The sequence below is a fragment of the Armigeres subalbatus genome, chromosome 1 (genome assembly GCF_024139115.2).
Source record: "Armigeres subalbatus isolate Guangzhou_Male chromosome 1, GZ_Asu_2, whole genome shotgun sequence".
Classification (NCBI taxonomy): Eukaryota; Metazoa; Arthropoda; class Insecta; order Diptera; family Culicidae; genus Armigeres; species Armigeres subalbatus.
In genome coordinates this window covers 58,815,530-58,839,206 of record NC_085139.1, presented here as the reverse complement: position 1 = coordinate 58,839,206, position 23,677 = coordinate 58,815,530, and the positions used below count along the sequence as shown (strand labels likewise).

General features: G+C 45.3%; 2 protein-coding genes across 2 annotated transcripts; one reads left to right on the top strand and one right to left on the bottom strand.

Moving 5' to 3' along the window:
- Positions 1-271: 271 nt before the first annotated feature.
- On the bottom strand, positions 272-15,879 carry LOC134222242 (chorion peroxidase). The gene is made up of 6 exons (XM_062701629.1): positions 15,787-15,879; positions 15,366-15,516; positions 3,436-3,578; positions 2,045-3,375; positions 1,425-1,980; positions 272-1,365 (listed from the first exon to the last, which is right to left on the bottom strand). Exons 2-6 carry the CDS (start codon positions 15,512-15,514, stop codon positions 1,007-1,009), a joined length of 2,538 nt encoding a protein of 845 aa, XP_062557613.1. The 5' UTR covers positions 15,515-15,516; positions 15,787-15,879; the 3' UTR covers positions 272-1,006.
- Positions 15,880-17,295: 1,416 nt separating this feature from the next.
- Positions 17,296-21,463, top strand: LOC134226010 (nuclear pore complex protein Nup133). The gene is made up of 5 exons (XM_062706523.1): positions 17,296-17,599; positions 17,656-18,346; positions 18,418-20,233; positions 20,405-20,943; positions 21,005-21,463. The coding sequence occupies exons 1-5, from the start codon at positions 17,442-17,444 to the stop codon at positions 21,362-21,364; spliced, it is 3,564 nt and encodes a 1,187-aa protein (XP_062562507.1). The 5' UTR covers positions 17,296-17,441; the 3' UTR covers positions 21,365-21,463.
- The last annotated feature ends 2,214 nt before the right edge of the window (positions 21,464-23,677 follow it).

Genomic DNA, 23,677 nt, shown 5'->3' with positions numbered 1-23,677 from the left:
TGTGTTTCTTGTAAACCTGGAATACCCACTTGACACTCCGCTTTTTTTTCCTATTCGATGCTATGACCAAGTTGACAGCTTTGTAAGACTGTAGTATTTGAAGACACTGTGTTACGTAAGGTATGTAGATCGATACAAATATTTAGAATGTCTAACAATTGACTCATTCCACGATTGTATTGAAACAAGTGTACACTTCCATCGCATGTCAAGTATTGTGTACCGTTGCTCTCGAAGGGAATTTCTCAACTACGATGCATTCAAAATCATATTGGCGATAACTAGACTTACCCATTTTATTTACCTAATGATTCATTAACTTGGACTGATGCGTTCTACAGTGTCTCACCTGCTGCCAAGATAAGGGCCTTATATACACAAGGTAAACACTTAGAAGATTTGAACGCTTTAGCATATAGAAATCAAACCTTTTTCAACCATTAGAACCAGTATAATTAATGAGAAGAGTGTTGTATTACTTATGCGTGAAGTTAAACGCTTTTTACAATGATATGGAAATGCTAATATCATCTTCCAAACTTAGACGTACATGTTCATGATAAAATTTCAGGCAAAATACAGATTTGATAGTTCCGTTAGGATACGAAAGCCAGTGGAGATAGCTTCCACACTGATAGTCTTCTGTCCGTCTTCATACGAGAGTATGGCAGGAGGAAAGTCGTGAGATTTATATCATCACAAATATTGCCCTTCGTTCGCTTTCTAATCCACTTCTATAGAACATTTTTCATGCCTGCCGTATCCTAACGTAACTATCAAATCTGTACTTTCGCCTCTAATTCTATCATGAACATGTAGGTCTAAGAGTGGAAGATGATATTAACATTTCCATATAATTGCATTAGAAGCAGGGTCATTTTTCAAAAATCCTAATAATATCGGGAAAATGTTTTGAAGTTTATGAAACATTTAGTAAGAGACGAGAGTATGTAGAAATAGTTAATTCAATCTTTAAACAAGTGAGATCTATTGCTGATAAAGCTTCTTAAACCAAATTATTTGTGGCTGCCGACGATGATGCCGTTGCCACTGTCGATGTACTCGTAGTTGTAGGGAAAACTTCTGTAGTTATTTGGGAAAAGTTCCCTCGAATCGTCGTTCCGTTGCTTGGAGATTGTACAAGCACCCCGACTTGTGATGTCGCCAGCTTGACCCGCCTCGAATCGTTGTTTTTGCGATCCCGAAACACCGAAAAATCGAACCCATCCAGATCCGAACACGGTAGCTCCGGATTATCTTCGCGGTTGATCTTACGCATCAGGAAAACCGGCGAGCGACTAATCGCGTCCGAATTGCGGCAGATTATGCTCGACAATCGAGTGTTGTAGATTTGTTGCAATTGATCTGTGGAAATGTCAAATGTCAAGAACAGAGACTGTAAAGAGCGCACCAGTTTGTCTTACCTTTGGTGAACCGCTGTGGCCCTCTTCGACGTTCGTACCAGAATGAGTCACCCTGCTTCAACCGCACGAATTGATCTGCCAGCAAACAGGCGATCAGTGGACCCACAACACCACCTTCGATAGGCCGCTCACTGAGCGCTCCCGAGTAAACGTCTACGTTTTCCGGATCGCGGTACATATTTCGCATCTGTTCGTATGATGCGGGATCGACGGCCATCTTCAGTCGTTCCCAGGTATCGACCGGGGGTAGTCGACAGTGTCGTCTCCAGTGAGGATACGACGGCAGACCATGATCCCGTCCACGCTGAATATTTAGCGAGACAAGGTCCAACCCGCATGGGCGATCGTGAAGCAAATCCTGAGCCTTTTCAAACAGATGCTCCGTCAACTCGGGGGTAAAATATTGATCGTACTTGCCCAGTGGAGTACTCATCGCTCCACCTATGGCGTCGTCTAAGCCCGTTTTTCCGTAGAGAGAGTACGGATTGAATAGCATCTTGTGGAGTTCGATTCCTGAGGGGGACGATGTCGGATCGTAGGTATGCTTCATAAGGCTCTGTAAATGCAGAATAAAAACGAACTCAAACTCTAAAATCATGAAAATTCAATTAAAAACTCACAGGTAAAAGAGTATGCGCAAAGCGGAATGCAGATGCCGCAAACACGTTCGCAATCGACGGATCCACCGAAACATTATACGTATCTCGGTCTCTCTCCGGACTCGGTGCGATTCCCATTCGCTCGGCAGTGTCCTCACCAATAATAACCGGAACGAACTCACCGTACGTAATGTGTTGCATCTGGGCTGCTAAAATTCTTCTCCCCTCCTGAAACAACCTCTCGTCATCCCAGTCTGGGTTGACCTTTTGCAGTTCACCGGTCAGATTGTTGTGATGCCGGGCCCAGATCAGGTGCATCGATGTTAGGTGGAGATTCTCGTTGGCCCGCTCGTCGCCCGATTCGAAGCAGTACTTGCCGACGGCATTCATTGCCTCCTCGTTACAACCATCATTTGGATCGGTCGACATTGGCAGTAGTTCTCGGTTGTCCGGCGTGATGAACATTCGAAGTTTACCGCCTTTGCCTTCACGTAACCGCCTGACCTTGGCGTCGTCCGACCCATACACCACGGACCCATCGATGAACGCAGTAGCTTGATTCAACTGTTGGCGTGGTCCAAAATGTCCAGTAGGAGCGGGGATCGATCTTACAAAATTCATGCAGGTTAAGTTGTACTCGTGAAAGTACGGATCACCCGGACCCAAGGGAACTGGGTAGCATTCCGGATGTCTCGGCTGGCCGGGATCGCAGCATTCGATGGCTTTACCGCCAACGCCTTGGTTCAGTGCCGTAGACGTAATGTCGTGATCCAGGAACTGACCCCAAACCGCGAGCATTACGGAGAAGTTAGGATCAGTGTGGTAGGATGGTCGATGGATATCAAGAGAAACTTGCCGAGCGCTGGGGAGCTCTTTTCCATCAACGGTCTCTCGTGGACTGGACACTCCATCGCCATAGTCCGGGGTCAGCTGACGCCGAAATGGAATTAACGCAACACCGTATGTATGCGGGTGCTTTTTGTTATTGCATGTGCCATTATTGGTTCGATATTTAGCATTGAAGTCGCACTGTTGAGTATCGTTCTGGTGCGGTATTTTAATGACGGGGCCTTTACCGATACTCCACCTACGGTGACGTTTGTTAACGTTATGCTTCCTGGCAATTGCATGTGTGGCTTTGTTCTCCACGTATCCCACTTTAGAGGCTAGACGAGCAGCAAGCGTCGTGCTCACTGCTTTCTGGTGGCGGAAGGTTGCCGACTGTACCGGAGGTGACGTCAACGCTTCCTCCAGTAGCTCTTTATCGCCAAGGGCTTTCTCACCCTCGGCTATGGCGTCGGCTGCATCTTGCTCGGTAATGTTCGGAGCGTCCCAAAGTGGTATGGGTTCGTCTAGAAACGAAACAAAATTGTTAGCAGTAGAAGTGGTTTAGTGTAAAGCAAGGAACCAACCGGGTAATGGGAAACTAATCAGATTAAGCAAATCCGGAAAGTTAGCAGTTTCTGTTACGTTTGTGCTGTTGGACGCGTCTCGCCTTGCATCTCCCATTATTATATAGCTGAGGCTGATTATGATACCGATGACGAAAGCACCCCTGGAGAAATGGCAAAGATGAAGATTGAAATTTGATATATGTAGCATAATACTTGTTTTAGAAACTGCTTCAGCTACAAAAGTATGTGTAATATGTTAAGACTTATCAAAAATAATAACGTTTCTCATAGTTGATTGGATATAATAACGGACCTAAGAATAAATAGTAACAACAGTTCGCATTAATAAATTACAAAATCGAGATTTTCGCTCAGTTCATTAGCTGCGCTGCAATTATAATGCCTAACGGACACAGCCATTTTTGATAAAAAAAATTAGTCAACTGGAATTAAATCGAATGAATTTGACATGCCAAAAGTTTTCCTTTTATGGTTCGAGTCCATTTTTCTCTTTGGGATGTATTTCGGGATGTTCAACGTTGCGACGAGAATATTTTTAATCGACTTCAACGTGGCCAAACAGAAAATGGCGGATAGTGTGAAGATGCCATGACCTCTGGGCTTCATGGCAGCAGCGCATGGAATGGCTGCTAGAAAAAAAAAGACCTCTGTGAAGTGTTGAGTGTGGCGAAGCCTGACACGAACAGAAGAATGCAAAATCCGCGATCGAAGATGCGCGCGAATATTGGAGTCTTTTTAAAGAATTTGGAATGTGGAACGCTTTGAAATAGCGCCACGAATATTCATCAATGTCAACAATTGTACGTTAGGTACATATTTGAACCTTTTATATAGTGCGCAAATGTGGAAACGCATTTGGAATACATGGAAGAACTGTTTGATAAAGTTAGTGGTTCAAATCCGGTCAAAATTAAGAAGAAGAATCCAAATCGCAATGATTTTTCGGAGTGTGCCAATGTCATACAGCAGTCTGCTGGTGCAGAGCTTCTGGTGTGTTGACATCTTGGTAGGGGCGTCAAACATAGCCCTGGACCTAACAAGTTCCAATTCTCACGCTTCCACAGGTCTACCGATGACAATAGACCGCCAGTTAAGAATTGCGTACGAGGTTGCGTACTTAGCTGGTAGTGTAGTCAGGGCGCTGTTGTCCTTCTGACATCAGCTAGAGTGAGAGGGAGCGAACTGGGGGCCTGTCTAGGACGTGGTGGGGTTTGGCAGTGGGCCCTGTTGAACCTCTTTAAAAAGCTGCATGTATCCGCAAAAGCAGGCCCTATCAAAGCGACCGTGTGCTAGTTCTGGGGTGAGGTGACTTTAATCAAACCTGCATGAGCATTTGTTTTCCATGTTAGGGGTGGCAAAACAGTTTCTGATCCGTAGCCGACGGCTGAACAAAAAATGCGGTGCCACGTCAGCTATTCTAAAATGGCAGCCCTATCACGAGGCTAGGTATCGCAGCCCTGATAAGGCGGCATCAGAAAAACCAAGAATTAACCCCGAAAACTGTAATCGAAAATACAAGATTGAATAATCGACAAAGGACACGGCAATGTTTAGCGGAAACTGATTGGAAACTCGGTACTTAGAACGTTAGGACCCTGTTGGAACCTGCACGAATTGCCCTCCTTGCTCGAGAAGTTGCAAAAGGTGAAGGTGGAGGTTGTAGCGGGGTTCGATGGCGAGAAACAGAAGAGCGGGAGTTCCGCGTAATTGACCCAATTGCAAGTACCTCATACAAGTATCACATCTGCTACAGTGGCGGTGAGAAGGCGGAGCGTGTTGGTTTCGTAGTGCGCGGTAAGCAGTATCGTTGAATCATTAGATCGAGGCCTTTAAGTGATCGTATCTGCGTGTTGAGAATTAAGCACAGATTCTTCAACTACAGCTTGATCAATGCATACGCACCAACCAACGAGAAACCCGATGATGTGAAGGACGAGTTCTATGAGCGTCTAGACAAGACCTACGGAGCAATGCCAAAACAAGACGTGATATTCATCATTGGTGACGCAAACGCAAAGATCGGGAGGGAAGAGTTCTTTCGCCCAGTCATTGGAAAGGAGTGCTTACACACAACTCCCAATGACAACGGTCTGAGACCAGCCAATTTTGCTGCAGCCACAGGAATGGCTATCTGTAGCACTTGTTTTGCACGCAAGAATATTCGAAAGTACACCTTTTTTTTTTTTTCTTGGGCAAGGGTAAACGGAAATCTGCAACCAGACACCTGAGGAGGTGCTCAGGTAGTGTGGGGATGGGTATGTCATGTAACTCTTACCCGACCCACTAAAACCAAAACCCTTTCGCCAGTCCGTACCCCCGGCCCGCAATTAAGCAATACATCAGGGGGGGACTATTGAGAACGCTCACGCCTATGCTAACGCACTTGACGTCAATACACACAACATCGACTTCAAGGGTGGCTACCTCACCACCCGTCGATCGCAAGCTATGATAGTAACCTAACGGTCCGTATCATAATCTCACGTTGGAGACGAGCACCCCGACAACAACCACCGCGCGCGAACCGCAATGACCTCTATATCTACATACTGAGGTCCCCGCAGCCCACCCGCGACATGTTGGTTGTCGGGATGAGCAAAGTGTTCACTGCATCACAGGTGCCCTTACTGCACTCGTTGGTTTTGTTCAAGACGCCACCACCGCTGCAGTTTCGACATAATCTGTTGAGATGCTGTGTTCACCGCATTCCATATAGCTTCTTCCCGGCACATCCTCTCGACGAGGTTGTCCGGGGTTGTATCCATACCACTAATAAGCAGCATGGTATTGCGTTCTACCTCGAATCGCGGGCATGCAAACATCACATGCTCTGCCGATTCTACCTCACCTACACATTCAGGACACTCCGCAGAATCTGCGAAGCCAAACCTGTGTAGGAATTTCTTAAAGCAGCCATGTTCAGACAACACCTGTGTTAGGTGGAAGTTGACTTGACCATGCTTCCTATCAACCCAATTGGACACATCTGGAATCAGTCTGTGGGTCCAACGACCTTTGACTGCGGTGTCCCATGCTCTTTGCCATTTGAGCAACGAAGCTGCTCTCTTGACACGTCGCACTTGCACCGAGTCCCTTTCGTTGTAGCACTCCACATCCTCCTCTAGGAGTGTGTCGATCGGCATCATTCCAGCTATAACGCACACCGCCTCATATGATATGGTGCGATATGCGCTCGCGACACGTAAGCACATCAGCCGGTGTACTCTGATCAATTTCTTTACATTGTACTCGGCTTTTAGTGCTACGGCCCATGCCGGCACGCCATAACGGATGATAGACAATGCTACGCCAGCTATCAGCCTACGCACTTGACTATGCACCGCCGATCTGTTGGACATCATTCGTGATAAAGATTTTATCGCCAATGAAGCCCGCTGACATGCATAATCGACGTGGCTCGTAAAATTGAGCTTATCATCGATCATCACGCCCAGATGCTTGAGAGACCTCACGGAGTTAACTGTGCAGGTCCCTACTCTTATCCTAGCCTGTTGCAACCCATGACGGTTATGCACTACCACGACTTCCGTCTTGTGGTGTGCAAGGGATAACCGTCTCGAGTTGAGCCATTCCTCCACTCTGCCAATCGCGTATGAAGCCTTCAATCTAACTTCGTCGAGAGTGTCACCTGCTACTTCTAGCATTACGTCATCCGCGAAGCCTTCTATCTTCACTCCGGCCGGGAGACTTAGGCGTAATACTCCATCGTACATAATATTCCACAGAACCGGTCCGAGGATCGATCCCTGTGGAACACCCGCTGACACTACGATCGACTTTTGACCGGCATCAGTGTCGTATAACAGCACCCTATTCTGAAAATAGCTTTTCAGTATCCTGCACAGGTAATCCGGAACTCTCAACCGGTGCAGGGAGTCAGCAATTGCTGCCCAGCTAGCATTGTTAAACGCGTTTTTACATCAAGTGTAATCAACGCGCAGTACCTAATACCTCTTCTGTTTAAACCTCTCGCTATCTTGGCCGTATCCGTTACCGCTCGAATTGCTTCGATGGTAGAACGGCCCTTACGGAAGCCATACTGGTTGCTAGATAAGCCACCAGCACACTCTGTATAAGCCGACAATCTATTCAGAATGACCCTCTCTAGCAGCTTTCCAGCTGTGTCGAGTAGGCAAATTGGTCTGTATGCCGAAGGATCCCCGGCTGTTTGCCAGGCTTCGGTAATAGCACCAATTTCTGCCGTTTCCATCGATCTGGGAAGTTTCCTTCGTCCATGCATCTCTGGAGGCAGCTCCTGAACATATCTGGATTGGCAAGAATGGCGTGTTTAAGGGCCAGGTTTGGAATACCATCCGGGCCTGGCGCCTTATTGAGCTTAAGTTTTCTTGCGGCTACGATAAGCTCTTCGTTAGTCACTAGCGGTACCACGTCGACTGACTCGTATGGTGTAGCGGGCCAGTCCGATGGTTCATGTGTCGGAAACAGTCCCTCTACTATACTGGCTAACAGCTCTGGGGATCTTTCAGGAGGTGTGCTATTGGTCCTAGACATCACTATCCTGTATGCATCGCCCCACTGGGTGTCATTCGCCATCCTGCACAGCTGTTCGAAGCAGGCTCGCTTGCTACATTTAATCTCGTAGTTCAAGGCTCTGCTCGCTGTCCGGAATACCCCTCGTCTATCGAGTCGCTCAGCGTCTGTTCTAGCACGTCGCAACCTTCTTTTAGCTTTAAGACAGGTTCTACGAAGGTCTGCAATCGTGTCAGACCACCAGTACACTGGTTGTCGATTTCCTGGGGGCTGGGTCTTCCTTGGCATCGCCACGTCGCAAGCACGTGTAAGTACTTCCGTCAGGTCGTTACCGCTTAGTCCTGTAGTCCTACTCTCCCAGCGCAGCGCCTCCACCAACAGCTCTTGATTGAACTGTGACGTGCGCCATCCGGGATCCGTTGCACCACCTCTTCTCGTCGTAGTTATCCGGGTATACTCGACCATAAAACGTACTTCCTGATGGTCGCTAGAAGTATGACCCTCGTGGACCATCCATCCCGGTTCTCCAGTCCATCCTGCGCTGCAGAAGGTGACGTCGATACATGAATCACCGCTCGGTCCTCTGAACGTTGGCACTTGACCTTCGTTCAGCAGAACTACGTTCAATACCGCTAGTGACTCTAACAGGATATGACCTCTAGCGTTAGTAAACCGGGAACCCCAGTCCACTGCCCACGCATTGAAGTCACCTGCTACAACTACTGGTTTAAGGCCAGTTAGCTTCGCCGCAAGAATATCAACTACCCTAGTGTACTGCTCTATACTCCATCTAGGAGGACAGTAGCAGCTACAAAAGTAAACACCGTTTACCTTTGCTATGACGAAACCCTCATCGTTAGGCGAAGATATTATCTTCTGGATGGGGTAGCGCCCACAAGTCCAGATTCCCACCATACCGGACTTGTCCGCAATCCAGCTGCCGTTTCCAGCAGGGATGCGGTATGGGTCAGACAGCAAGGCAACATCAGCTTTACACTCGATAACCGACTGTTGTAGCAGCAGCTGGGCCGCCTCGCAGTGGTTCAAGTTTCGCTGTGTTACTTGCATGTCTGGACCCTTCTAGAGGCCGGACAGGCCTGCGCACCGATGAGATGCCTGTTGTCTGCCCCCGTAGGACAGATCAGGCATCTCGGTGCAGCCTGGCAGGTGCGAGCCTGGTGGTTTTCGGCTCCGCACCTACGGCACAGCTTACTACGGTCAGGTCCCTTACAGTCATAGGACTTATGACCGTGGCCAAGGCACCTGTAGCAGGCCTGATTGGGTTGGCTTGTGCTCAGCGAGCACACCGACCAACCCACCTTCAGTTTTACCTTATCCAGCACCTTCTTGGCCTCAGCCATAGGTACTTGGAATGAGGCAACCTGCATTCCCGCAAAGTTTTGCGTAACCGAATCGCGGATTCCTGGATCTCGACATTACACTGATCCTTCAGTGCGTCTACCAGGTCTCCGGCTTCGGTTATTTCATCCATGCCCTTGCACTGGATGTTCAGGACTGGGCACAGGGCTCTAACCTGGACCCTGTCACCCAGGACCTCTTCCGTCAACTTTTTATACTCGGAACTCTTCCGAGTAGCATCCCGCTTCAAGACGAGAATCATCTCGCCTTTGCGCGTTCTTCGGATGCAGTTGACATCCCCTCCTAGACTAGAGAGCTTCTCGGTGCCTCTCATAGTCTTTAGGACTTCGGCGTAGCTTTTATCATCAGCCTTGACAATGATCGCTTCACCTCTATCCTTCCGCTTGCCACTCCCACTAGAAGGCGCACCCTTTTCCTCACGGGCTCTACCCTTCTTGGCGGTGGCTGGATCCTTTCCCTTGGTCGCACTCCTTGCGACCTGCTGGCGGCTTCTTTTCGCCTTTTTAGGATTCACTACCTTTGTCCATGGTAGATCTTCCTCCCGGCGGTCCTCTGGTATCTTCCTAGGTGGAGGTACCATTTTCCTCTCGGTCTCCACTCGGACCTTTTCTGCGGTCCGTGCCGAGGCTTTATTAGCTACTTTCAGGTCCGCCTCCTGCGTGACCCTACTAAGCTTAGGAGTTGCTCCGCTGTTAGCCAACGGCTCTCCGCCAGCTGCTTCCCTTCTGCAAGGAGCCGAATCTTCGATTCGGCCTCCTTCGAGGCCTTCTTGGCTTGGCTAACCGCCAATTCCTTTTCTTCAGTAAGAAGACGGATCTTGTGCTCCGCCTCCTTACTGGCTTCCAGCAAGGACTTCCACTCCGACTTCGCCTCCACGACTAGAGCGCAGAGGGTCAGTACGGCCTGTTTTAAGTCCTTACTATAATTTACTCGGTTGTCCAGGAAGGACATGATTACGTCCGAAACGTCCGTAATCACCTCCATCGTCTGGACTCCATCCTCACCGTGGTTAGTCATCACCGAGTTAATGACTTTGGTCAGAGTGGGGCCGTCCATCTTAACATCCACCGGCACCTCTTCCGACCCACCACGTGATCCGCCATCGCCTCCCCCCGGCGATCTTTGGGGTGACCGATCAAGGCCACTGCGCCTGGCGAAAGGGTTCTCCTTGTCGCCATTCGCCTCACCTCCTTCCTTCGTCAATTTTTTAATTTTTAATGGGAAACTCATGTCTGTTGGGTCCCCCTTGCGGCTGCTGTCGAATCCTGTTGGTGTAGTCGCCTTCGCGATCCCATGGTTATCTATACATACCTTGCGGCATGCAGGGAGGCCATGCGAGGGTTGACACTTTCGTGTTCAGAGCCAGATCAGCGCTAGTCAGGAAGGAGCATCTGAGCCTACTCCCACTCAGCTACCAGCTGAACCACAGGATTGTACCGCGTGCCACAAGGCCTGCCACGGTTTTAGGGGACGGAAGACAGCCTGGCCATTAGTCCATTCGCCGTTTCAGGTCGGTGTCACCCGGCCTTACTAAGAGAATAGAATAACCAGACTACCAGCCCTTGCGTTCACAATATCTCAATATCCAAAAACAAGACCAATAACATGCAACCAGTATACCATAATCAGGATCTTACTGGGATCAATCCTGATGTGCCAATGGCACTCCCTGGGCTTGTGCTTTTGAAGCGGCACACAGTCGCTTTGATAGAGTCTGCTTACGGGCACTTGTGGTTTTTTGGGAGGGATTTTAGCAGAGCCCACTGCTAAATCCCACCACTCCCTAGGCAGTTCTCCCTGACTCGCAGACAGCTGGGGAGGGGTCGTCAAGCCCTTGGACATGGTCCATGCTGTCCCTACTGTCCCTGCTGCCCCCAACCTACACCTGCCCCAAGTACACCTGGAGACACCCAAATGGCGATACGTGATCTAAAATCGATAATGATTTGGTGGACGGTCGGCATTTCTCAAATGTCATAGATGTGAGGACATTCCGAGGCACAAATACCGACTCTGCCCACTATCTGGTGATATATAAGATTCGCTCAAGGCTGTCCAGCACCCCCACACCCAACTTACACTGATTTGGTTGCAGCAACTTAGATGTAACCACATTTTGTTGCATATCGGTAACTTATCTACAATGTGTGCTGCTTTGGAGCAAGTGATCTTTATTTTTTGTCAAGTAAGGCATTTTTAGTCAGACTAAACGTTTTATTACAATAGGTAGTCAGTGTTGGGAAAAACTCAAAATCTCAAAACTCATGAACGATTTAAATCAAACGTGAGTTGAAACGCACCCAACTCAGTGGAGTTCAAAAATGTACAGGTTATAGTGGGTCATTTTATCAAGTTAGGTTATAGTCATTGGTGGGTGGGTTATAGTCATGTTTAGAGAACATCCCAAGTAACATTTTTAATTTTATGGTCTTCATGATCTTCATAAAACCAGCATAAAACTAAAATATTACTGGGGCTGAAAGAGGACCTCAGCTCCGCACGCACTCGATGGCTGTGTGCAATCAAGGACGATGCTCGAGGAAGTGAATATTGGTTCTGGAGGCTTAAACGGAGTATTTATGGCCTGAAATAATCAGCTATTTAGACAAGAAACTATAGATTTTTTTTTAAATATTTATTTATAAAGGCTCGGACGTTTTTTAAAAACTCCACGGAGCCGAATTCTTTTACTGTAGACGTTCGATAACTGCAAGTCATTTAACTACAATGCTTTTTAACTGCAATTCGATAGTTGCAACAGTTTTGCAGCTTTCGGACCGCTATACTTCAAACTGATGTCAGACTCAATGACAGCTGCATTGCGCTGCACATTTAGATGCACTTTTATTGCATCTGACGTTGATTGACAACCGTGTGGCGTCTAGAATGCATTGCAGTTATCGAACGGCATTCGTTAACTGAAAAGTAAACATTTTGCAGTTATCGAACAGCTACTGTAATACAAATGAATAATCACAATAATATTTATTTATTGTTTAGGCGCGAGCTTTTTCGCCTAGATTCCGATGAAGCGAATTGGGCCCGATGCTAGTTGCTGCTAACTTCCGTGTCTTCTCTTTCATTACGACTTTAAAATCATTCAAAAGCTGCGAGCAGTTTGGGATTCCATAGGTCCGCTGGATGAAATCATCGTCAATCTTGAGCTCCTGTTTTTCGGAATCTTCCTCCTCTCCAATAATTTCTTCTTCTATTTCAACAATTCCTTCCGCAACCATTTTTTCAGCCTCTGGTATTTTTTCCAATGTACAACAATGTATACACAATCCCAGTTTCCTTAACAGCCATATTTGTGTTTTTTTTCTGTTGGGCCAATAGCTCCTAGTAGGCTCCTAGTTTATTGAATAAACTATTAGGCAGAGTTGTATACTTCGCACTAGAAGGTCATCATTCTAAACATTTTGGAACTCAGCATCCGGAATGTTTTATTGACAATCTACTAAATGATTCAGAAGTAAAACAAGTTGTGTAAATCAAGAAATGTGATCAATTAAACATTTTGATAGATAAAGTGTGGTTTAAATGAATTATTCCAAAGGAGAAAGGTTTTCTTCAAACTTCAAAAGATTCATTGAAATCTGAGGAACCACAAGTATCACAAAGGCCGCTTGAAATCTGGTCCGTAAGGAATTCTAAGCTCTCAAAAGATTCTTTGACAATCATATAATTTGGATCGCTAGAAAATCGCTTTGGATCGCTAGATTCTTAACCATTTCTGAAAATTAATAAAAATCATATCAGTTAGCAATAATTGATTGAAACAATTGAAAATGTATACAAATTTCTGTGATCTGCTGGAAGCTTGTAAAAATGTTCGATAATCGAGAATTCAAACATGCTTCTTAGTTATCCTTAAACAATCTTGGGAAAGGAATATTGTCCTGTATTCTGTCCGCAAAGATCTTTTCAAGTCCTGATTATTTCTAGAATTGATTATGTTGCTGCCGCAAGCATAACTGTCTCATATTGCTATGGATTTCATATCAACATGGGACAATAACTGTTATGCTTCTTACGGCAGTATAGGTAGAATGTGCATCGATTTAAGAAACAAGCTCGGTGATCTAGTGGCTATCGCTTCTGCCTATAAGCAGGAGGTCGTGGGTTCGATCGCATGCTCATCCCTTTCCTATGCTGTATGTTTTAGTTCTTTCTGTGTTTCACGTTCTACCGAAACTATTCCTACTGCTATAGCTTCCACACCAACAGCTCCAAAACCTTCCGTGGCACCAATGAGAGGACGTAGAGTTCTATGCACCTCTGTGGTAACAGATGCAGCTCTCTGTGGTCCCGGGTGGAAGTGATAGTACTCTCAATCATAGTTTAGCCGTAACATCCACGATTTTTTGCGAATTGTTTAAAGTCAATGCTCTGATCTGGATGAAGAACATTACGAATCAGCTACAGTGTATGAGGATAACCAGAGCTGTATGAGTTTCAATAGCTCTTGGATGATCAAGCAAGCATTCAAAACATATTGAAATTCGACAGCATTTTGTGCGGAACCTGTGCGATCGTCGTGAAGTCCATATGGAGTACTGCCCAACGAATGTGATGGCGGCCGACATCTTTACGAAGCCACTAGGCGCCGTCAAGCATAGGTTCTTCTCGAATATGTTGCAATTGGTGGAATAAGGAGTTGGAGCTTGAGGAGGGGTGTCGTAGCGAAGCAATCTTTAACTCCTGAGTACATCCCTGTATGGGCGAAGCAACGAAAGCTTTACCGTTATCGGACAACAATTTGTTTGCCTGCACGGTAAAACGATCATTGGAAAGAGTTCGCGTTTGATCGTGTTTTATATTGGACGCAGAACGATCGCGCGATCAAAGAAGAGTTTGGTTCTGCTTTGTGCGGGCGAGTAAATTAATCAGAAAGTAAAGCCTTCAGTTCGCGTTTGCTCGTGTTTTATAGAGTGTGTGACTTTTTTCTCGTCGAGGGACAGGCAATTGATTAGTGTTTAGAGGACCGTGTGTTAGTGTTGTGCATCGTTTCGGTCGTTAAAAACGCTATCCTCCACAGTTTGCATATGCTACCGGGCATGCATGGTGTGGAGTGCACGTTTGATCGTGTTCATAGTCGGTTCTTAGCCACCTCACACGATCCGGTATTCTTGTGCTTTGTGTTGACGCAAAGTAAATCAATTGGTGCTCGTTTGATCGTATTCTTGCTCGATAAGCAGGTAGTTAGCTCGTTCTGCTTCATGCGACCGAATAACAGTTCGTTAAAATCATTGTGTAAAAAAACTGGCATGTTCACATCACTTATCAGAGTGAATCTAGATGCAATTATGCCAACCGACTAACCGATGATCCTTCCTGTGGTTTTTGTGGAGACGCAGAAGTAAATACGGTCTTCAAATAGCAAAAACTACCAACTAATATTCCTTCTCTCTTCCTAACTGACTAGAAGGACATTGCCGGCACCGATGTTGAACATTTGAAATTTGAGTAACTGAAACTTGCACACTGAGAATGCTTGAACAATCCCAGTCAATCATTCAGTTGATTCTTTGTGCAATTTCAGAATTCTGGTCACTCACGGAGTAGCAACCATAGATAGGGTAAGACACCCAGAAATCGCCCTCCCCCCAGTTTTCGCCCACCTATTTTAAAATCTTCATTTCTCGTAAACTAGTTGTTGAAAACAGTTACAGTTTAAGTTTTTCCATACAAGCAATAGTCATTTGTGAAAAAAACCTGAACTTTAACTGTTTCCATCAACTAGTTTTCGAGAAATGAAGGTTTTAAAATAGGTGGGCGAAAACTGGGGGGAGGACGATTTCTGGGTGTCTTACCCTATGTGAAATCAGTCGAAGCTAAGCTAAGCTGTACCGTTCCATGATCAGCGGAGATAAAATTTAATACAGTCTTCATTTGTTCGCGCTGCGGTGTAAATATCATCAAATACAAGTTACGGTTTTTCTTTTTACCACGTGTCTCAAACGAGTGTTTTTCTGTGCAAACTATCTATCAGAGATAAAGAACTTAATTTGGTAAGGAAAACTCATGCAACTTACAAGATGGCGGTACAAATCCAGCACTGGAAGGTTTTCACCTGGCGTTCGCGTAGGGTTTCATGGCCCTTGAGCTGATGAACGTAAGATGCAGACTCCGTATCCAACGCCGAAGGCGGAACCGAGGTAAGTGGTGTCCGTTCGTCGGTCATTTCTGGAACCATCAGAAACAATAACCAATTCCTATATGTTAATTATCTCACTCAATTCCGTAGTAACACGCTGCTCCAATAATCCGATCAAGCAGAACAAGGAAACCATTGAAGTTCTTTTTTGTTCGAAATTTTAACACTTCGAACTATTGTGTAATGAGTTTTGCAAAATGTGGATTTCTCTAAGCTCACAAACACAGCATTTTCCATATAGAGCTCAATGGCCACCGCAATCCACAATTTGCAACACCTTCCAAATCCCGCACACTAACCTAGAACCTCTTGAAGCACACTTACTGTGTGACTTGGCCGGCCGTCCAAATACGACTAAATGAGAAACCGCTAATAAACTAGTTTAAAGTGCGGTCGAAGACGAAGACTCGTATGGGTAATACGATATCCCAGTAAGTTACCGCAAACTGCACCTACAACTGTAGGAAACGGGCTGCAAGTGAAGTCCCATTTTCCAGGGAAAGAATAACTATATTCAAGGGCTCCTTCCCATCTTCGTAACCTCATCAACCTACCGAAACAACGGGAGAACAAATCAATTGAATTATTCGACATTCCTCGACGAAGATGCTACCGACACCATTCGGAAGGAACCATGTGTATCAAATTTACAAACATACATCCATTCCTCAGGCCCCTGCATATAATCCTATACGTTTGCAACATAAAGACATCCGAAACACTCGCATCGTCCCTTATGTGTACCGAGGCAAATGCGAGACTTGGCTTCGCGAGAAAGGGAAACTTGTAAGGATTCTTCGTTCGGACCGGGGCCATTGAACGCATTACAAATGCAGGTCTCTCTTTATTTGTGTTCGTTGGGAATGTGTAATTGTCGATGGTTAATTGACTGAGATTGCAATTGCAGTAACTGTAACTGTTATTGCGATTATCAATCACATCAACCGAAGTTGCAACTTTCATGTCAAGTGGACGACTCGAGCGCGCAAAAAATATTTAAATTTCTATCAAACTGGCGGCTTGTGTGCAAATTGTGCAATGTTTGCATGCAATTTGCAACTGGCATACGCGGCATAGCATTATGGCCACTAATGGTGGCCAAAATATTGTGATTTTTTTTCACCATTTTAGATTTTTATCACAGAGAAATTGAGGGTTTGATTTTGATAAAATAACGAAAACACCGAGAATTAACACTGTTGTTTACATTTTAGAAACAATTCCAGATGTCGCACATATCGGGATAGGGCTTCAGTGTTACGCCTTTTTGCCGTTGGCTGAAAAGATAGTTTAGTTACAAGATAAAGATTATCGCTGTCTGGAACATCTTTTGCTGGCGAGGATAGGGTGCTAAATGTCAATGAAGGAAAAATACATACGATTTGACAGTTCGGTACCCAACATGTTTCGGACAGCAGAGAACAAAGTGAACCGAGGCGAAAATTAATATTTTGTAACTAAAATAATTATCTTTTGTTTAGAAATACTAGAATAAGAGATCGGCGAAGACGCCATCTTGTTTCCAATCGAACCGTCAAAAGCGGTTCCATTTCGACTTGTTTACTTTTTGCACCCATAAGAAGCAAGCAAAAAGTTCAAGTGCTGCCAGTATCATTTTCACGATCTCATGCATTTTCATACGTTGCCATTTCGACAGTTTTTCACTCCGCCGGTCTCTGGTTATAGGGTTGCTACTTTTGTTGGCTGCGATTGGCGAATGATCCGTGCATTTAAAATGGCATCACTTCTAGCACTTGACATACATTTGTTTTTATTTTGTTTAACCTCAAAAATTTTCGTTTGCCGCCAAACGTCAAACGCAGTCGCAAGAATAACAAAACAGCGAGTCGGAAACTTGTATTAAATTTAGATGATATTTTCAGTGAAAAACAAATAATAATTAACAAATTATTCATAAAACTGTTGCGCAGAAAGTGAACACTCATCTCCCATTATGGATAAATCGTTCGGATCATTGTTCGGCCCATCAAGGAATAGTTCCATCTCACGGTCGCGCCAATCACTCGGTGGATCATTGTTTTCGACCGGTGGCGCAGGTGGACGCAAAGGATCGGTTCTGCCTAGTGGGCCGATCGGTCGCAAAGGGTCCGGGTGAGTAAAATTAATCAGTCGATGTAATCGATACCTAATACTGCTCGGCTTGGCAGTCGTTACAGCCTTTCCACACGGTCCAACATTTCCACGCTGCAGGTGGTGGCCAAGTCGGATTACAATATCCTGGAGTGCTATGGTTTGCCGCTTCCGGTGCAAGTTAACGAAATACTCACCTTCGCGGAGCGAAGTGCTCCCGTTTCGATCAATTACAGTCCGAACGGTTGGGCATGGCTGGTCCATGGCCGTCGATTGCTAATCTGGCAGTACCGGGAGAGTCATTCGAAAGCAATGGCCACCATTGGTGGAGGGGATAACTTTCCGACGCCACGACGAGCTTTGGCCAGCCAGTGTCGACAGCTGACGTTACCGCACTGTGACATTGGCCATAAGGCGACGCTCGTAACGGTGTTCATTGCCGAAGGGCATCAGATGGCTTCCTGTTTGGCAGTGTCGCCGGCCGGCGATGTCCGTTATTGGCCGTCGATTGCACACGATGGATCATCCATCGATGAGTATAATATTTTGGAAGGGCAGGAATTCGAGGAATTGGTTGGTTTTACCGGTGGAAACTATCTGCTGGTGACGACAACGTGCAGTTTGGTGCAGTTGCAGATTCAGCTGCAAGGCGGACGACAATCGATTTTATCGGAACTGGTAAAACCGCCGTCCGGGTTTTTCGGAGGAATTGGAAAGAAGTTTGCCTCAATTATTATCGGAATGCACAGTGCTCCGGAGAGAGAAAACGTAAGTGTTAAAGTAAAGTAAATACTTAAATAACAAAATAAATTGATTTTTAAAACTTTTTGATTTACCAGAAATTGATCAGAATCAACAGCGAGAAAATTTCCAATCACGAGTGGCACGTTACGGTGCTGGCCGACAAATGGATTCAACGGTGGGCCTTCAGTCCAACTCGTTCGAACGAACGGTTCCTGTGTGAAGATGCTGAAATTATTCGCAAAATTAGAGAATATTTCTTGGGAAAATTGTGGAGCACCAGTCGTGATCCCAATGAAATAGAACTCTGGACGTTGGATATGCAATCGACGGACCGAGGCGTGCTGATATTGGCCGCGGCTTGCAATATGCAACGTACTGGCCCACAGGTCCATTATGCTCTGCTGACGTTTGTCTACGAAGGCGGCGATAGTATGGTGCTGAAGGAAAGCGTTATGATGAAGTACAAAGGGTTCTTCAGTAGAGAACGAGAAGAGGAGTGTACTTCGTTTAAGTTTATTGCCAACAGAGCGGTAGCATACGTCTACAACGAAAAAGTTATCTATCCTGTGATTTTGGACAGAAACTCCGGAAGTTCGGCGAATAGCGAGAGCAGTAGCCCATCTGAGGATTTGGAGAAGATCGAGTTCAATGTCCAAGATGATGGAATATTGGCTGCAAACTGTTTCCAAAACATGGCGCTATTCTTTTCTAAAATTCATGGTTTGGTTGTGGTGACTCCATCTGATTTTGAACCCAGTAGTGAAGTGTTCAACTCGTCTGTCTCGTCGGATGTCTTCAATCCTAATATTTCCGTCAATGACTCTGCTTTCATTTCACACTCAATCTTTGCTCCAGCCACTACCAATGCCGGCAATCTTGTCCTCTACGATTTAGATCCGGAAGAAATCAGCAGCGCTGAAAAAGACGAAGTAAGTCAATTGAAAGCAGCTTTCATCTACTACATCAAACGAAACACATCGGCGTCCAATGAAATTATCAACGAAATGCTCCAAACCCTCGAGCAGAAAACTCTGGACAGTGAACTTGACCAAACCGTACTAACAATCGCGCAGGATCTAGCTGAGGACATCCCAGCAGCTGATCCACGCTGGGAAGTCACCAATAAGCATGCCCTTGGATCGTCCACTTCGATGCAGATTGTTCAACAACTTCGCGAAAAGAACGTTGCTCTTACCCAGTTTTTAGAGTTCCTGCACGGTTCCAGTCTCTGGGACAAGCTAACTGCAACCACCGCCGGCGACAACATACGACCCACGGCTCATTTACTAGCCGACATAGCCGAGAAGATCGCCGCTGCCATTGCTCTCAAATGTCTCCACAACAGCCACGCCCGAATCATCGATGAAGCCATCGATCTGGTTCTCAAAGAAAGCAATCGCTCACCACCTTCCCCAAATCTCACCAACCAAGATCTGTTCTACGTGCAAGTCAACCAGATTCACGAGATATTCAAAGTATTCGGCGAAATGGTTGAAAATTATGTTAAACAGGAACTCACAACAACACAAATTCAAACGGCACTGGTGGAAATCAACACAATCACCATCGCCGTTCTCCAAGAGGTCACCAAGTTCCGTGAACTAAAGGCAAGTTTGTTTGCCGTGAGAGATGACCTCAATCGGTACGAGTACGTTCCGTGGACTGCGTCGTCTGGGCGGTACGGCCTGAAGGATGTCCTACTGCACATGATCAACAACACACTGAACTATGGTATCAAGGGAAGCGGCGAACCGGAATTCAAGATTAAGCACTACCAACACATGACCGACTTGGTGGACTTTGTGCTGGATGGGCGCAAGCGGTTCCTGGAGAGCGTGCAGGACGAGGACAAGCAGACAGTGCTGCAGCAGCAGTACGAATCCAAGAGGAGCGATCTGATATTTCCCTTGGGTGAGTACTTATTCATATACATTATTCTAATTTTCTCAGTTACCTATTGGTTGACAATAACAAACATTAAGCTTTGAAAAATCCTAGAAGAAGAATCTAGCTCTCCGTCTACTCCAGACAGTTACTGTGACCATGTCCATTATTTTAACTATTTAAACATTTTCTTTCCAGTCGACGCCGAGCAGTACGAGCTGGCCGCCAAGCTTGCGGAAAAGTATCTCGATTTCCAAATTTTGGTGGTGATCTGTGACAAAACCAACAACCAGGCCCGCCTGGACGAGTACATCGAGCGCTACAAGGAGCAAGACTTTTCCCAGTTCGCCATCAGTTGGCACATGCGCCAGAACAAACAGAGCGACATCTTCCATCGCTTCAAGGGGAACCAGGCTGCGCTGGCACGGTTCCTTTCCGATCATCCTTCGCTAGCGTGGATCCAGCTGGTGTTCAACGGAGAATTGGCTCAGGCTGCAGAAGTGCTGCTTAGCTTGGCGCAAAACGAAAAGGAATTGCTAAGTCGGAAGCGAGTAATGCTCTCCCTCTCGAAACTGTGCGCTTTGGCAGCGGAGGGTGATTTCAGCGCCCAAATAACGGAGATAAATGCGGAGGTGAAATTGTTGGATTTACAAGAGCAAATACCAATCGACATTCTGAACATCTACGGGTATGACATCAAGAATGCCAAGGTCCTTTCGCCGGAGGAAATAGTAGATGTAAGTTTGATAGATTTAGTCAGTTCTTAGAATCGCTAAAGGCAGCTTCTGATCATTACAGTTATACATTGCCGACGAGTACAGCAAATCCACGGAAACGGAATTCCGCAAAGCACTGGAACTTTTAGATTTCGTTGATGATCCCATAGAAGTTCGGCACAAAATCTGGTGCGCCGCCATCCTGCGTGATAACTGGGAAGACTACAATCGAAGTGCACCGCTGGACACCATGCAGAACATAATGTTCTTCCGTTTGATCGATTTGTGCTACATTCTGGACGGTGAGCTGGAGAATTTTCTTCCACCGGTGGATAGTTTTTTGAGCGCCCCGGAGCTAGGTGACCTGGTGGAGAACAAATCGTTCCAGTATCTGATAAAACTAGGCTATGAACACATTTACGATTCGTACAAGAAAAAATGAGATGGTAAACATTTGTTCCTATGAAGTTTCGTCAAGTGTTTTTCCGTATTTTTTCATATTTGAATAAATGTCTTGATCTTCATGAATGCCCAGTAATAATTTGTTTTTTTGTCTTTCTCGTGCAACAGAATTCCACTCCAAAAACTTTTTATAGAAGCCTCAGAGACCCATTCTAGCCTTATAGCGAATGACTCCACTATGTTCATTTATTTTCCCCTTGATTATTTTCTCTCGCTACTATAAAAAATGTTTGTCTGTAATAAGACGCTAATAAGACCTCTACAGACAACATGGACAATGCTCGAGGAGGACTTGCAAGCACTCGGAGTATTCGATAGACGGGTGCTTAGGACCATCTTTGGCGGCATGCAAGAAGAATTAACCACGAGCTCGTCCATCTCTACGGCGAACCCAGTATCCAGAAGGTAGCTAAAGCCGTAAGGGTACGATGGGCAGGACATGTTGCAAGAATGCCGGACAGCAACCCTGCTAAGATGGTGTTCGCTTCCGATCCTGCAGGTACGAGATGGCGTGCAGACCAGGTGCAAAACGACTTGGCGAGCGTGGGACACATTCGAGGATGGAGAGATGCGGCCTCGGACGTGAATTGTCCAGAATCTATAATCACGGTTGTAGCTTTTGAAACAGTTGAGTTATTAACAAACTATAAAATCGATTAAGAGGGGTCGGTTAATACAGTTGCGCCCCTGTTTGTTTGTTTAAATTAATTAGCAAATGAAATATTAGTGCGCGTCCGATCGTGTTTCCTTTAATGAGCAGAACGATCACGCGATCATAGAGATATCAGGCTTTGCGTTGTGCGGGTAATTAAATTAATTACAAAATAAAAATTTTGTGCGTGTTCTATCGTGTTTCTATTGGTGTAGCGCCATGTTGCAGTGGACTGTAACTGCTGCTGGGTGCTCCGGGGTGGAGCGCGAATCCAAAGCTGCCTTCATGCAGCGTATTCCTAATGCTGTTGCCGGTGTCGGTTCGACTCTGCTGCGGATGGGCTGCTTCTCGATCTTCTCCTGCTGCTGTTGGTCGTTGCGTAAAAACTGATCAATGGTGCTAGGTGGCACCATGGTTTTATTCAAAAACTGTTCTGCGTTGTGCGCAGACGATTGTGATGGTTGCGCAAGGAGCCTCATTTTGAAAAATTTCATATAACCTTTTTCAAAAAATTTGTAAATTACATATTTGAAAGGTTCATTCTTAAGAGCCATAGTTTATTGTTTATATGTACTTTGACTATCAGAAGTAAAATCAGTAGTGATTAAATTAAGAATTTTGAAAAAATTCCAAACACCTTTCTAGTTTTATTCTGAAACTAAAAAAAATAACAAAGTTCGTGCTGGACAGTGTTCTTTTTATGTTTAAAATCTATTTCAATATAATTATTACGCATGTTGCTGTTCAGAAAAATTCCACATTTGTAAAGTGAATTGGTTGGCAATCAGACCAATCCCTTTTATAAATGTGGAACTTTTCTGAACACCAACATTTGCAACCAAAGAAATCTTCTGATTATTTGAGGTTTGATGATGAATCTAAAATGGCTGAAAATGCATGTTTCTCAGATTCAAAATCAATATCGCAGAACAATCTGAATGACTGCTGATTTGCACTAAGTATTTATAAAGTTATTGACGGACTTCACAACAGATCAATATACAATTCTAGCCATACAACATGGATTTGTACTATTGTACGTTCGTCGATAACGTACAAATTTCACTCAACTTTTGTAAACATGAGATTACTCAACGTTGGGTTCCCACACTTTAATGCCCTTGTTGAGTGGTTTTGCTCTTCATTTTATGACAACAAAAGGAAGAGGGAGAGAGATGCAAGAGAAAAAAAGTACCTAAAATTAGATACTTTTTGACGTAGGACTTACGTCTTTCTTTACTATACTGGGTGTCATTTAGATTTTTGGAAATCGAGAGCGTTACGCTGGAAGGGAAGATTTTGAACGCTACTAGCGCCTTTATCTTTTGATAAATTTTTATGATTTATATATCAATCGACTCGGACACTCTCCACCATTTTGTCTATTTCATAGAAACTTAAGATTATTAACGATAAGCTATTGAAAATTTCAATTCTTGTCAAAGCCAGTAAAAATTTCATATGTAACCAATCCCGTGCATTCCTAACATGGACATCAGAATTCGATATGTCACGGGCCTTCGGGTCTACCGAAAGATTTTCTTTGTGTATAAAAGAAGCAATGCCTGCCGTGTGCGAGTCATTACAATTTGTGACAGCAGCGCGTACTGACGTGTTTTTGCCCGCGCATTTTTCGTTTCG

Excerpts from the sequence above, each read along its gene's own strand:
- LOC134226010 (XM_062706523.1), top strand. The coding sequence starts at position 17,442 with ATGGATAAATCGTTCGGATCATTGTTCGGCCCATCAAGGAATAGTTCC. Across the intron at positions 17,600-17,655 it reads ATCGGTCGCAAAGGGTCCGG|TCGTTACAGCCTTTCCACAC; the intron begins GTGAGTAAAATT and ends TCGGCTTGGCAG. Across the intron at positions 18,347-18,417 it reads GTGCTCCGGAGAGAGAAAAC|AAATTGATCAGAATCAACAG; the intron begins GTAAGTGTTAAA and ends TTGATTTACCAG.
- LOC134222242 (XM_062701629.1), bottom strand. The coding sequence starts at position 15,514 with ATGACCGACGAACGGACACCACTTACCTCGGTTCCGCCTTCGGCGTTG. Across the intron at positions 1,981-2,044 it reads TTGCGCATACTCTTTTACCT|AGCCTTATGAAGCATACCTA; the intron begins GTGAGTTTTTAA and ends CTGCATTTACAG. Across the intron at positions 1,366-1,424 it reads GCCACAGCGGTTCACCAAAG|ATCAATTGCAACAAATCTAC; the intron begins GTAAGACAAACT and ends ACATTTCCACAG.